Source organism: Typha latifolia, chromosome 12 (assembly GCF_019914945.1).
Source record: "Typha latifolia isolate L0001 chromosome 12, TyphaL0001v2, whole genome shotgun sequence".
Taxonomy (NCBI): Eukaryota; Viridiplantae; Streptophyta; class Magnoliopsida; order Poales; family Typhaceae; genus Typha; species Typha latifolia.
Genome location: NC_133097.1, coordinates 9,609,561 through 9,625,449, shown reverse-complemented (window position 1 = coordinate 9,625,449; position 15,889 = coordinate 9,609,561). Strand labels below are relative to the sequence as shown.

The 15,889-nt window shown below is 39.4% G+C and overlaps 3 protein-coding genes across 3 annotated transcripts; 1 reads left to right on the top strand and 2 right to left on the bottom strand.

Annotated features, from left to right (window-relative positions):
- Window positions 1–761: 761 nt before the first annotated feature.
- LOC140799173 (protein SENSITIVE TO PROTON RHIZOTOXICITY 2-like) lies at window positions 762–1,807 on the bottom strand. Its single transcript, XM_073153342.1, has one exon. The coding sequence runs from the start codon at window positions 1,740–1,742 to the stop codon at window positions 927–929; it is 816 nt and encodes a 271-aa protein (XP_073009443.1). The 5' UTR covers window positions 1,743–1,807; the 3' UTR covers window positions 762–926.
- A 1,010-nt stretch (window positions 1,808–2,817) lies between these two features.
- On the top strand, window positions 2,818–3,933 carry LOC140798869 (cyclin-dependent kinases regulatory subunit 1). The gene is made up of 4 exons (XM_073152954.1): window positions 2,818–3,015; window positions 3,152–3,286; window positions 3,373–3,433; window positions 3,531–3,933. Exons 2-4 carry the CDS (start codon window positions 3,234–3,236, stop codon window positions 3,690–3,692), a joined length of 276 nt encoding a protein of 91 aa, XP_073009055.1. The 5' UTR covers window positions 2,818–3,015; window positions 3,152–3,233; the 3' UTR covers window positions 3,693–3,933.
- A 769-nt stretch (window positions 3,934–4,702) lies between these two features.
- On the bottom strand, window positions 4,703–12,264 carry LOC140798634 (putative disease resistance RPP13-like protein 1). Its single transcript, XM_073152585.1, is given in 3 exon segments — window positions 4,703–7,909; window positions 8,610–10,785; window positions 10,787–12,264. Coding segments are annotated over 2 exon segments (3,180 nt in total). The 5' UTR covers window positions 11,843–12,264; the 3' UTR covers window positions 4,703–7,909; window positions 8,610–8,661.
- Between the last annotated feature and the right edge of the window lie 3,625 nt (window positions 12,265–15,889).

Below are 15,889 nucleotides of genomic sequence, written 5' to 3'. Positions count from 1 at the left end.
AAACACCTTATAAGAGAAACCCATTTCTCTAATCACCAGAGAAACACCAGCTCCGTTGAGCTCTTCACCCACGAGCCGGTACTCATGCATGACCCAATTAGTTCTCTGGCCACGGCGAGCTCGCCCAATGTGGAATACAAGGGTCTTCTTCATGCCGACAACCTTAGAGCTTATGTCACCGACACACCTCGCGACCCTTTCCAGCGGTCTTCCAATAAGCACTGGGGGTTACGCGATTAGTCCGGCTGCCTTCGGAGTGCTTGCGATAGAGGGAGCAGAAGAAAAGCCACTCCTGGTCTCGGTTCTGGATTAGAGCCAAGGCAGGGAGGTCCCGTGGCTCGAGCTTGTAGAGGTTTACATCGGCGATGGCATCGAAGCGGAAGGGTCGCTTGCAAAGCATGCGCCTCAGGTAGTAGCTCGTCAGTTCCTCGTCGGCGGGGTGGAAACGGAAGCCAGGGGCGAGGATGGCCGGAGAAGACGGCGGTGGTGGTGCGGCGGACGAGTTTGGAGAAACTAAGGCGGTTGGCATCGATTTTATTGGGGGAGAAGAGCTGAAAAGGCACTAGAAGAAGAACTCGACGGAGAGGAGAAAGACCCAGAAGTGTTTCTGGAGAAGGGGTTCTGGATTTATTACTCAAAACCTCCTCCTTCTCAGATATTTGCAAATTCGATTCATCATTTATGGTATATTTACAAAACCAACTCTACGTATTATATATTAGAAACAAAACCATTAGTCTTTTTTCCTCATCCCTATCACATGCAATAATCACATACCCCTTCGATTGCATAACCACAATGAAAACCAACACTATAAAGCAAACCAAACATTAATAATTTCGATCGAAGCACATTAATCATACCCTAAACACGACATCTGTCTTCATAGATAGCTCATGAAAGAAATCCAAGACATTCTAAGCAACTCATATAATTGGAGAATGGCCGACGAACAGCGTGATATGGCCCAAGAGCTTCTCCTTTCTCGAGAAGTTATTCCCGCACGAGCACCGCCACCGGCGATCGCCGCAGTGCTTCTCATGCGTGCGGAGATCGGAGAGCACCGAGAACTGCTTGTGGTTGCACCTCTTGCAAACGTACGTCTTAGGGCAGTGGCTTCTCTTGTAGTGGTTCTTGACACACACCATGGACTTCAAGGGCTGGAATCTAGGGTGCCTCTTGTTCCACCGGCAGCCTTCGTGGGGGCACGAGTACTTCCTCGCCGGCTTTGCGACGTCGACGTCGCCTAAGGAGCTAGATTTGCTCTTGTACTCCTCGCCGTGAGCTCTCATGTGCATCCGTCGGTTAGCATCACGCTTGAATCCTTTCCCACATACTTGGCAGTAATGCGTATACTTTGCCAATAGATCATACGCATCTAATTCAACGATATCGCATTCTATAACGTCTGTTTCCGTTCCTTCTTCTGTGGTAGGGTCACCGTTATCTTGGCCAATACGTTGGAGCGCGTACGCCGTCGAAGAGGCCGCGCCGATGATATCTTGAGCTAGAGACCCTGCAGTAGATATCGCCGTATCGGTGGACTCATCGTGTCGGATTTGATTCGTACAGAGGAAGATACTAACGATAGATTCAAGTTCTTGGATCTTGTCGCGGAGAACCGAGACGTAGTAGAGTAGAAGAGTGTGCGGCGGAGTCTCCGCCGGGCACGAGGCGGCTCCGGTGGGCAAAGAGAGCATGTCATCCATTAATTCCTTGATACTTTTGAAAGCTTGAAGCATTACTTGGACATATAAATGGAAGGCAGGACGAAGTCAACTTGGAACTTGGAACTTGGAAGCATATATTCATGCTGATCAGTTGCTAGTGCCTCCCTCAAATACTACCGAGTCGACATAGGACAAACCTTTTGTAGAAGACTGCAGTAGGATATTCTAAATGATAGAAATGTCCTTGCATTGAGGTAAAAGATAGCGTACTTATGGGTGACGGTGACGGAGGGATTAGGTATTATCTGGTGAGGGGTATAAATCTTATATATATATACACTTTTGTTTTCTATGTCAAGAAATTATTTTGATATTGATGACTTGTCAAGAGTTCATTTGCCCTTATGAGATTATATTACACTTTCCATCCATTTTGTCTTGTCACTTAAAATAATACGATGACTTGTCAAGTACTTATTGGTTAAACATCATGGAACGCTTGTGCCATGCACGCATGAGCCATTTCACTCGCACTATTCTCAACCGGACTCCTAACCCAAGTGGCAAAGTTGATACGTAGAGTTATCGATGAGATCATCTTTTCTATAAAATAGAGTTTTTTTTTTCTTTCAAGTATACCCCCTTCAAATTTCTTAATTGTGTGTATACTCCTCTAAATTTTATATTTGCTTGTAAAGCTCTCAAAACTCATAAATTTTGCCTAGACACCTTTCGGGTAACTTTTTGACATAACATATAAAAGATATAAATACTTTTAATTGAAAGAAATATATATAAATATTACTAAGGTATTTACCATTTTTTTTTTGTTTGACAAAAGGCTAGTTAGGAAGGTATTTAATTTTTGTGGGAGGAAATGGGAAATCTTAGTAGCTAGTTAGAATTGGAGTGGTTTCCACGTAAGAAATAGGAAGGCATCCACACTAAGAATGCATATAAAAAACCAATAAAATAAAAATAAAAATTAAAAAAGAAAAGAAAAGTCCTAAGAGTAAGATGACCCGAACCTATTAAAACTTATGGGCTAAGAGTTATGGGCCTCCGAGAAGCCCAATCGAAGACGTGCCGTAGGTGAGACGATACGAAACGGCCGAGAGTTCAAATTTCAAAATTCCCTCGAATTCTCGGAGTTCCTTATTATTTAATTCCAAATCAAGCTTAAAAGGCCCTCCTGCTCCACCGTCAAATCACAGCCCTTCGTTTGTCCATCAAGGGCCCATCCCCAATCCCAAATCCCTGTTAAAAGGATATTTCTCACTTCCTCCTCCCCCCCTCCCTTCTCTCTCCCGTTCCGATCCGCTGCCGATCTCGCGACTGTTCTAGGGTTTGTTATTATCCATATGCGGTTCTAATTTCTAATTTATATCTCGATTTAGTCCTCCTGTTCCGTTTCGTCTTTGATAACGATCATATTGTGTTTATTATTTTACTGTTTTGTTCTTTGATTTACTATTCTGCAGGGAAATCGAGCAAGAAGAAGAAGAAGAAGAAGAAGAAGAAGAAGAAGAAGAAGAAGAAGAATAGTAGAAGGAGAAGAGAGAGATGGGCCAGATCCAGTATTCGGAGAAGTACTTCGACGACACCTACGAGTACAGGTCCGTCAAAAACCGCAATCCCGTTTCTCCATTTGTTAGTTATCTCCTTCGAAACCCTAATTTCTCCCTTATCCGACCGATATCAGGCACGTGGTGCTCCCGCCCGAGGTCGCGAAGCTTCTCCCCAAGAACCGTCTACTCTCCGAGGTAATCGAGCAAAAAATTCCTAAATCCCACTAGGGTTTCTTCAAGATTGTACTCCAATTTCGTGAAAAATTACCTTAGTTTGGAACGAAACATGTAGAACGAGTGGAGGGCGATCGGTGTGCAGCAGAGCCGTGGTTGGGTTCATTACGCGATCCACCGCCCAGAGCCGCACATCATGCTCTTCCGGCGGCCGCTGAACTACCAGCAGCAGCAGGAGAACCAGGCGGCCGTCGCCGCAGCCCAGATGCTTCCGAAGTGAAGGGCGGACCTTTCCCCTTTTGATCTCTAAAAGGGTTAGCGTTCTGCCTCTCGTATCGAAGTCTATCCTATTTTCTTTTGTTCTCTTTAGAATGTCCTCGTTGTGTTCGTGGAAATGTTTGTTTGGTGTTTTGTGTATGTGACCGTGGACACACTCGACCGTGTGTGCTTGTGTCGGTTGACCAATGTATGGAAGTAAAAGGTGGAAATGAAGGATATTGGTAAATTGTGTTTCCTTATTATCTTCTGATTTTTATTAGCGTAGTGCTTGTGATTGCAATTTGAGATTGTTGCAGTTGTTTTGAGAGAGAAAAGTAAGCAATTGTAGGATCACAAACATTTTTACTCAAAAAAAGAATTACCTATTCTTTGAATAAACTTTACTCAGGATGTTACTGGAGAAATTTCAAAGGAAATGCATCTTGATTTAGAAATGGTGGAGAAGTAAAACTTTGAAAGTAGAATTAAGTAAAGAATGAAATAATAATTTCTCTGTACTTATTCTTCATGAAATGGTTAATGGAGTAAGAATATCATAATATAAGACTACCATAGTGATAGCATAAATTAGCGATGATCCACTGAAGACATGGTTATAGAAAATAAAAGAGTTAGATTATAAAATTCTGATAAAAAAATAAAATTATAGTGAAAATGAAAGGGACGGATAATCTTTTAATATAAAATATAAGATGTGATTTATAAATAAATTTTAAATTTTATCATTTTATAAATAAAGCTTTCTATTTGTTAAACAAATACAAAGCTACACGCTACCAGTATATCCAATATACGTATATATAATCCAACTCTGACCATTAAGTTAACTTAGTTATTGAACCAAATTAAACATCCAAAATAGCCTGAAAATAAAATAGAACATCGATTTCTAATAACATGCAACCAAATTAAGTCTTCAAAACACTAAAATCGAATCCAAACATTAAATCCCATGGGATTAACAAATCCAAAACTATACAGATAAGAGTAATTTAGAAATATAAAATATCATTTAAAATGAAACAATATTTTTTATTTTTTATTCTAATAAATAATAAAAAGAGAGTGCCTTATTATAAGTGCAATTTGTAAGTTTCTCGCAAAACTGTGCAAAGCATTCATCGTGACTCAAAATCAGCGCGATCTCCATTTGCCTGCATGCCAGAGGCATTGAATCCATAACCATCAGGCAATCTATCATGAAAACCGGCATGTCCTCCCCACAGGTGAGGAGTTCCGAGGAGCAGGATTTGAAGGCTCAGAGCTGATTGTGGCCAATGAGTTCTGTGGGGAGTTTCCAGAGTTACGTCTGCTGCTGGTCCTTCTGCGAAGGTGACTTAAGCCTGAGGCTTTCTACCTCAGGGGCCGCCGCCACCACCGGCCCAGAGCAAATATAAAATTGATAATTGGAAATCCCATGATGAATTGATAATTTGAAATAGATGTTAAATATTTTAATTTTGGCACACTTGGCTCTTATTCAGGCAATGAAAAGGAAAATGCAGGACGTAGCAGAGACAACCTCAGCTGGATGATTTATGAGTACTTGTAAAACTAAGGACTGGAATGGACGGTTGTTCCTTGAAGGATATTAAAATCAGTCACGAGCTTGCTTACCACTTCACTTCCCTCTTCAAGATTACAATTATCGAAATTAAACTGCAAAACTCAGTTAGAAGGTTAGTCAGAATGAACGAGCTTCTCTCATAATACAAATCATAACATTCGAAGATGCCTTTAATTGTCCATGCCTACAACTACATAGAAAATCCAGTACGATGGGCAATGGGCAATGGGCATGAATAAGCTTTTGATGCACTTGGTAGTCTGGTAGAACCAAATGGATTCTAAGCTGCAAACAAATATCCTTTTTCAGACAACATAACTATCATATTTAGTTTGGATTATGCATAAGATCTCTTGTCAGCTACATGATGCATTTATCTCTTTATACAGGATGTTGACTGCATTATGCTGCAGTAACCATTATGTTCCACTGAAGAATTAAATGTTAGATATGGAGCATATTATCGAACAAACAATGCCACAGGAATGAATAGTGGCAGCTTTGGAACTTATGAAGGAACTGATAGTGTACATCGTCCACTTAGTGAATATTGAACATTAATATACCAAAGAAAAGAAAAGTTACTGAACTTCTACTTGATATATACTTTCTAGCGTGAGTTCATCTTCCACACAATAGCAAAATGGAACATATAACAGCAGTTAAGGGTCAAAAACTTTCAGTTCAGATTAAACAGGGAAGTAAGCAAGAAAAAGATTATTCTGAGCATGGCAACGCTGAAGAACTAAAGCAAAGAAATTAGTCAGAATGAATGAGTTTTGGAACTTACCTCTTCATGTTGCTGCATTTCTATCTTCATCCTCATCTCTAAATAAATCAATTTAGTCAACTAGAGGTGAAAACCTAGCACAACCGGGATGGTGGTACTTGGCATGATGGTGATAGATGGCATGACTAAGGATTTCATAATTGACATTTTCTCTATGTGCTTCAATGTTGATGAACATGCCTATCATAATCAACATTTTATTTATGCACCTCAGTGCTATGTTGATGGCACCACTCTGTCATGCAAGGGTAATATGCTGTGCCATGAGATTGTCTGGCAGTGAGCTGTTTGGTCAGATATTGAGTTGAAAACAATATGATAAATCCAATCATTCCAAAGACAATATTTTGCAGGTCGTACAGAGATTTCAGCCTCGTACAGAAATTAATGCACAAATATTGAAGCCTGGATGGCAACGATCCCTCTGGCAAGTGCTGGAGTAGACTACAATTGCTTATAGTCAAACAATTGACGAAAGAGAGATTGCAGAAGTGAAGCGATCTAACTTGACCACAGCCTTCTATAAAGATTGATTTAAGCAATGCACAAGAAGAGGCATCAACCTTCCAACTTGGAAATGTTGTACTCAGATTGCCTTTTACAATGAGTTTCTTGAGGGTGGGGGAGATATAAGGAACTCTAGTATTTTACCATCTCTGAACCAGCCAACACGTGTGTATCTTTTTCCCAGCTGAACTGTTAGATCGTCTCCCATACCCGATCCATTCTTCCAATTTAGTGTCAACTCACTTGAGTTACAATTACTCTTAATCTTGGCATTTTTGTCTTCTTCTGCACTGACCATGTTTTCCGACCTCGAGATGCAATCTTCCTTTGAGATTCACCAAGTCCCTGAATAATCGTTGACGTGTCACTTGATCCAAACATGATATATCTGAAGGATTATGGACTACAAGTGTCCGAAGAGCTGTAAGATTTCTAGAAAACAATGGTCCCACATTACCTCTCACGTGTAAATGGCGAACACCATCTGGAAGATTAGGCAAGTAATCACCAGCTACCAGAAAATGTTCTTCACCTGATGTCTTTCTTGCTAAATCATGAATCACATCATCTGTCTTATAACTATTGACATCCTCACCGTAACTGGTGTAATGGCCAGAATGATGATGATCAAGAAAGACCTACCTATTAGCTCGTCAACATATTCCGAAGCAACCTCTTCCATTGGTTTTGTACCTTTAGACTGTATGTAACTTTGGGACATCCATAGTTTGAACAGTTCATCCTTTGCAAATTTATAATCCTTAGGGAACATCGAAAAAAAACCAGAAGCAGAGCTTCAAATGTGTGAGCTTCAATAGCTTCCAAAATCTCCTCTCGTGACCATTCATCAATTTCTGATATGTCTCTCCAACTATCTTCATTCAGCACAAAACTAAGAAGGCTTGCAAGGGACTTCACGGCATGGTAAACCACTGCACTTTCTTGTAATCTGGCTTCAAATTTCTACCAAGCTTGATTGTTCATTGTGAAAAACTCCACCAAATTCATAATGCTGAAACAAAGACCAGCATTGCTGTTCGCGTGATGTTAGCAACCGGAGTATTCAGGCAATGAAAAGAAAATTGCAGAAGAATCCACAGATTGTTCTGCAGTAGGGACAACCTCAGCTGGATGATTATGTAAACGAATGGAATGAACAGTTGTTCCTAGTATGATATTGATATAAGTCACCAGCTTTCTTAAGTGCTAAAATATGCAACAATCAGCTTGCTTACCTCCTTTTTTTAAAAAAAAAACTATTTCACTTGTTGCTTCATTTAAATTTCCATCATCTCTGCATTGCAATCAGATCTTCTTTACTTCCCTCTTCAGGATTAGAATTATCGAAAGTAAACTGCAGAAACAAGTTAGAAGATCAGTCAGAATGAATGAGCTTCTCTCGTAATACAAGTCAGAATATTCCAATATGCCTTTAATTGTCTATGCCTCAACTATATAGAAAACCCAGTTAGATGGGCAGTGGGCATGAATAAGCTTTTGATACTCTTCGGAGTCTGGCAGAACGAAATAGATTCTAAGCTGCAAACAAAAAATCTTTTTTCAGACAACATAACTATCATATTTAGTTTGGATTATGTGTAGGATCTCTTGTCAGCTACATGGTGCATTTGTATCTCTTTAAATACCATATGCAGGATGTTGACTGCATTTTGCTGAAGTACCCATTATGTTGCAATGAAGAATTAGATACTAGATATGGAGCATATTATCATAACCAGAACATATAATAAATTGGAAACAAACAAGGTCACAAGAATGAACAGTGGCAGCTTTGGAAACACAGTCAATATTGAACATTAATATACAAAAGAGAAGGAAAAGGAGTTATGGCACTTCTACTTGATATATAGTTTCTAGCATGAGTTCATCTTCCACACAATAGCAAAATGGAACATATAACAGGACTTAAGAGTCAAAAATTTTCAGTTCAGATTAAACAGGGAAGTAAGCAAGAAAAAGATTATTCTGAGCATGGCAACACTGAACCACTAAAGCAAAGAAATTAGTCAGAATGAATGAGCTTTGGAACTTACCTCTTCATGTTGCTGCATTTCTATCTTCATCCTCATCTCTAAATAAATCAATTTAGTCAACTAGAGGTGAAAACCTAGTATCACCGGGACGGTGATACTCGGCATGATGGTGATAGTTGGCATGACTAAGGATATCATAATCGATATTTTCTTTATGTGCTTCAATGTTAAGTTGATGAGCATGCCTTTCATAATCAACATTTTCTTTGCGCGCCTCAATGTTATGTTGATGGCACCACTCTGTCAGGCTGGGGCAACGAAAAATCATAATATGCTGTGTCATGAGTTTGGCTGGCAGTGAGCTGTTCGGTGAGATATTGAGTTGAAAACAATACGATAAATCCAATCGTTCCAAAGACATAAGATTCTGCAGGTCGTCCAGAGATTTCAGTTTTGTACAGAAATTAATGCATAAATCTTGAAGCCTGGATGGCAATGATCCCTCTGGTAAGTGCAAGAGTTGATTACAATTGCTTATAGTCAAGCTACTGATGGAGGAGAGATTGCAGAAGTGAAGGGATCTAACTTTACCACAGCCTTCTATACAAATAGATTTAAGCGATGCACAAGAAGAGGCATCAGCCATCCAACTCAGAAACGCTGTACCACAATAACCTTTTATAGTGAGTTTCTTGAGGGTGGGGTGAGATTGAAGGAACTCTAGTATTTGACCATCTATTTCTAAACCAGCCAGCACGTGTGTATCTTTCCCCAGCTGAACTGTTAGAGTGTCTCCCATACCCGATTCGTTCTTCCAACTTAGTGTCAACTCACTTAGATTACAATTACTCTTAAGGTTGGCATTTTTGGCATCTTCTGCGCTGACCATGTTTTCCAACCTTGAGATGCAGAGTCTTCCTTTGCGATTCACCAAGTCCCTGAATAATCCTGTCTCACTGCGGTTGTGGTTTATTCGCACTACAAGTTGCGCAGGTTTCAACCTCTGAAGGGCTGTGAGCTTGTGGATAACCAAAGGCATGTATTTGACTCCAGAATCTACAAGATTTAGGTACCGTAGATTCCGTAAGTCTCCAATAGCACTAGGCAAATCTCTGAGTCTTTTGCAGCCATATAGTATCAGCTTTTGCAAGCTGTTGAGTTGACAAATTGATTCAGGCAATACTTCAATTTGACAATTGCACACTGCAAGGTGTTGTAGGTTAACAAGGTTTCCAAGTCCTTCTGGCAATTCCTGTAACTCACAGTGGTTGAGAATCAGTATCTGTAAAGTGCTAAGCAGACAAAAGGATTCAGGTATCTTTTCAATGTTAGAGTAGGAGATTTTAAGGTATTGTAGGTTTTGAAGGTTTCCAATCTCTTGTGGTAATTCTGGAAGAGACATGAAAGTGAGAACCAGTATTTGAAGATTGTAAAGGACGCAGAGGTGTTTAGTTACCATTTCAGAAACAGAATGATGCAGCTGAAGATAACGTAGGTTCTTTAGATTTCTTATTGAATCAGGGAACTCCATCATGTAACGTCTTTTCAGCACCAATGCTGTTAAACATGGTGAGTTTGCAAGATCACCTAGACGTGTCACTTGATCCAAACATGATATATCTGAAGGATTATGGACTACAAGTGTCCGAAGAGCTGTAAGATTTCTAGAAAACAATGGTCCCACATTACCTCTCACGTGTAAATGGCGAACACCATCTGGAAGATTAGGTAAGTAATCACCAGCTACCAGAAAATGTTCTTCACCTGATGTCTTTCTTGCTAAATCATGAATCACATCATGCATCTTATAACTACTGACATCCTCACCATAACTGGTGTAATCGCCAGAATGATGATGATCAAGAAAAGACCTACTTATTAGCTCATCAACATATTCCGAAGCAACCTCTTCCATTGGTTTTGTACCTTGAGATTGTAAGTAACCTTGGGCCATCCATAGTTTGAACAGTTCGTCCTTTACAAATTTATAATCCTTAGGGAACATCGAAAAGAACCGGAAGCAGGGCTTAAGATGTGCAGGCATACGTTGATAGCTAATTTCAAGAGCTGCCAAAGTCTCCTCTTGTGACCATTCATCACTTTCTAAGATGTCTCTCCAACCATCTTCATTCACCACAAATCTAAGAAGGCTTGCAAGGGACTTCACGGCCAATGGCAAGCCACCACACTTTCTTGTAATCTGCATTCCGATTTCCACAGTTTGATTGTTCTTTGTGATAAACCCTGCCAAAAGCATAATGCTGAAATAAAGACCAGCATTGATCCTCAGGCAAGTAGCCAAGCAAATAAGGAGACACCGATCGCATGATGTTAGCAACTGGAACATTCCTTGTCGTCACGAGGATCATTGCGGTTTCTGCAAACACTAGAGGGGCCCGCAGCGATTCCCAGAGGCTCTGCTTCTCATTCCATACATCATCAAGAACGAGCAACACCTTTTTTCCCCTCAATTGGTTTATAAGATTCTCCTGCAATGCACTCAACTCTGTGAGATCATAGCTGTTCCCAGTAATAGATTCGATCATTGCCTTGGTAAGCCTTTTGACATCAAAATCCTCAGAGACACACATCCATCCCCTTTTATCGAACCTTTGGCGTATCCTCAGGTCGTTGAATACGAGTTTAGCAAGGGTGGTTTTTCCCAATCCCCCTTTTCCAATAATAGCAATGACTGGAACTTTCTTACCGTGTTGAGAGAGTAAAAGGTCAATTACCTCCTCCTTTTCCTTCGCTCTGCCAAAAATATTAGAATAATCAATCAAATGGCTGGTTGGGGGTGGAATTCTTGTGCTGTTAGGTCGCCTACTTCCATCTTCTGCTCGCAACTTGAGCTTCTTCCGGGCTTCGGCAATCTCGTCAAATCTGCTACGGATTGCTTTGATCCTCTCAGCAATGCCGTCTGGAATCTGAACTCTGATCGAAAAAGGAGAAGATGAAGATGATGATGACGGTTGCTTCCTCTTGCGAGAATCTGCCGTTGCTTCGCCTCTTGCCTCAACTTTGGCCCTCGTGACTTCATAGTTGTACTCCCCAAGAACATCCTCAGCATCGTAAGCGACTTCCTTGAGTTCCTTGAGCCACAGCTTGACGGCTTCTTCTCTTATCTCCATCTCCTCCGCGTCGCTAAGCGTCGCTTGGATTCTCTCCAGAGTCCTCATAATCCACCTCAGATCATTCTCCAAAGAAGAGGATGAATCTGACGGGGAGATTTGGATCGTGCCCACCAACTTCGCGCCCAAGGTGAGGATAGAGGAGATCAGTACACTGGCCATGCCAATACCCTCTCAGCTTCCTTCCCACCCTCCTCCTTTCCAACTCAGGAACAAAGACGAGTAACAGAAGAGGTAAACGAAAGAGACCGGGTCCTGACCAAGTCGATCTAGGCTGCTACATCTGGAATAACGGAAAATCAATAAAGTCTTCGATTTCTCATCCCTCCGATCACTCGCTGAGAATCTTTCCGCATACTTGGAGACGTCCGATGCTTATCCAACAACACGAGTACGGATAGTCGACTTAAAATTCCCTTGGGCCCGCACAATGAGACTACTTATGGGAGTAGTAGTTGGTAAGCTAAATAAAACGAAAAAAAAAGGAAGAGAAAAAAGAAGGCTAGGATTTTGCTTTTCGGATATAAATCTATCCTTTACTTTTGTTCTCTTTAGGGGTGTCCTCGTTGTGTTCGTGGAAATGTTTGTTTGGTGTTATCTTCCATGTAAAACACTTTTGTGAACTACTTTATCTTGGCACTAAGAGAAAGAAAGGAAAAAAAAAAAAAAAAAACTGAGAAGAATTCAGAGATTGTTCTATGACATGAACATCCTCTCAGCTGATGATAAGAATAATTGTTGAACTTTAAGAGGAAAACAGAAGAGAGGAATGAAAGAGCAGAATTGCAGCGACATATGATGCTACAGTGCAGTAATGGAAAATGAGAGAAAGTTGAGATGCCCCAGCATACCACTCCTGTTGTTTTAAAATCTCATTAATTAATTGCTATAAGGGTTTTTTTTTTCATACATACCTTACAAAAATCTCATATTATTTTATACCCCTCTAAATTTAATATTTGCATATATCTTTCAGGATACCCTTAGAGTTAATTAACAGTTAAAATTTAAATAATTTAGACATAAAACTATGAAACTATCCTTATCCTAAATTTTATAATTTTTTCTTAGTTAAGAGTATTTTGTCTTTTTTCTATTAAATTATTGAGACTTTGAAGAGTATACACGCAAAAGAAAAGAAAAGAAAAAAAGACTTACTGTAATTGGCATTAAAAATTTCAATATATCTTACTCTTTTCCATCCACTTGTGTTTCTTCAACTCGTAGACGAAGGAGATTTTTCTATTTTATTCTATAACAGTTGCAATGGAGGAAAGTTGCCAGAAGCTTCAACGAGTGGGAGATTAGAAAACTTGAAAGGTGAAGGAAGAAGGACAAGGGTAAGGATGTGTGAGAGGACTGTAACTCTGTAAGAGAAGTTTCGGAGGCATTGCCAAATCCATACAAACGTGAAAGCGGATCACAAAGTATCTTCCAACTTGCGATTAAGCTATCTTGTAAGTTGAACCTTCTTGGCATGCAGAGAAATGGTTTAGTGCTTAGAACACAAGTTAAAAAAAAAAATTCAAAACAGATGTCAGTGTAAGAAATCAAAATAAAGGTTAACTCTCCAAAACCAACATGCTCTTTTAGAGCTGTAACTAATGCATGGTATGAAATAATTGTGAATATGACTATCACAATTGCAGAGTTTCTAAAATGAAGACTCGGTTTTATGAAAGGTTTATATAATCAGTCAGAGATTACTTGAGATGAATCAGAGGAAATCGAGTATGATATACCAAGATTCTTAGCAGGGATCTCATGTAATGATATAAACAAACTCAGTGAATAAACAATCGCTAAGAATTAGATATTCTCAGAACTAACACTGCTTTATCGTCTTCTCTAACATTAACTTCTATGTAAAATACAAACCTAACTACCTTATTTTAGCATTAAAAGAAGAAAGAAAAAAAAAAAAACTAGGAAGAATTCACAGATTGTTCTATGGCATAAACATCCTCTCAGCTGACGATAAGAATAATTGTTGAACTTTATGAGGAAAGCTGTGGATGGTTGTCCCTTGTAGGGTATAAAAATCAGATATAGAGTTCTGAAGAAATAAGCACTACAGCAATCAGCATGGTTGCCTCTTTGTTCTCTTTTTCATTTGTTGCTTCATTTCAATGTTCATTACTATCTTTGAATTGCAATCAGATACTTCATCACTTCCATCTTCAGGATTACAGTTGTCAAAAGAATGTTAAAAAGTAACAGACAAATTAGTTAATAAATGAAATTATAAGAGACAAATTTAGTTAATGAATGATCTTATGTGTCAGGTAGCTGACCTTTAATATAATCTATTTGATTGAAGTGGAGCAAAGTGACTGCGCGTTAATTACCCTGGTGAGATAATCACCTGAGTACTTGAATAAACAACTAGCGATGTTTGTTTTAATGAACTTTACCTCAATATCAGTATAGTGTTTGCTGGCACTACTCTGTCAAGAGCGACTGAAAAGGAAGTTGATTTTCATGTAATTAAAATAAGCAGGGTGGATTGCTGCAAACTGATAGGCTATCTCTTAATAACCATGCTGCTGCTGCATTTCCATCTTCATCGCCTTCTGAACGCTAATCAGTCCCTTCTTCACTGTCCCCTCAAGACTAGAGTTGCAGAAGAATATATGACATAAGAAAGTCTCAAGTAGATGACCTTTAAAAAAGTCTATGGATTGAAGTGGAGCAAAGTGACTGAGTATACTGGATTGGCAGTTCAATAATTGAAGATAGTTCTCTAAAGTCTAAAGTCCCCGAAAAATCACTAAAAAATATGTATGTTAAGGTGAAGCATACTCGATCTTTTGTTGATAGAACCACTCTGTTTGCTTTGGTGCTAATCTGATCTCACAAGGAACTGAGACTTGGTTTTATACTTTTATGAATGCATGATATGGAGGTTGCTTGAAATGAACTGAATAGTTAGTTAGAATCTTGAAGATGCCCAAGAGCAAGGATCCTTTAGTCCCTTACAACCTAATTTTACCAGAAAATAATGGCACTGAATAAGTGGCACCTAATTTTAAGGAAGTTCCTTCACTCGAGATTATCTAAAATGAAGACTTCTATTTTCTGATAAACCCAGGGGAAAAAGCTAGGATCTCAATAAGAATCTGTTCAGGTTTCTCACATAAACTTAACTGATAAATTTCAATTAGATGTTTCCAGAATGAGCATTGTTTATGATCTTCTCATCTATTAGCTTCCTTCATAATGTTTCATCAGCTCACACCTTATTTTGGCACGATAAAGAGTAAGCATGCATGGATTGTTCTAATTTCTGAGCATGGCATAAACAAAAGTAGCTGGATGATATACTGTAGCAAGCAGATTGATTACCTCTTCACTTCCCATTTGATTTGCATCTGTATTTCCATCTTCATCGCCTTCCAAGCTGCACCCAGTCTCCTCTTCGCTGTCCCCTTCAGAGGAATAGTAGCCAAAGGAAAGCCGCACAAGAGAATAGACAAATTAGTCTCCCATATTAATCGTGCACGCAGAAACCTCAGGTAGATCATTACTCAATCTATCTGATTTAAGTGGAGCAAAGTGGCTGAACATTTTGGATGGGCAACTAGTCACTGAGAGATAATTCTCTGAAGTCCCTAAATATTCAGTAGGACACTAGGAGTCTTGTAAGTTAAGACGAGCATAGCTCTTTTTCTTTTTGTTGTTGGCACCACTTTGTCAACATTGGGAAACTATAGACTTGATTTCATGGATGAGTAATGTGATTAATTGGAAATTCATTGAGTTAAATTGAGTGCTTAAATAGGATCTTGACACAAAATGAATCCACCAGCAGTGCATGTTTTTCCCCATCCTATCAATAGTCTTAGAGATGTTATTTAGATGGCTGGTGTCCGGCATGGACAACAACAGTGATTCGCCACTGGAGTATCAACGATAAAGGCCATGTTATGAAAGTTTGCATGTTCAACCAGAGGTTACTCAGATGAATCACAGGAAACAGAGGAAGGTCCTAACAAGAATTGGACTGGTGATATCATATCATCTAACTCCGTGAAAAATGATAATGTGAATTAGATGATTTCATAATAGAGATTATTCATAACTTTGTCTTCCACTAGTACCTTGCTGATGCATTCTTTCGTAAACTTACACCTTTTGCATAGACAATGTAAACAGAGAAGTAAGCATGAATATATTGCATCGATTATGACATAGACAACCTCAGCTGGA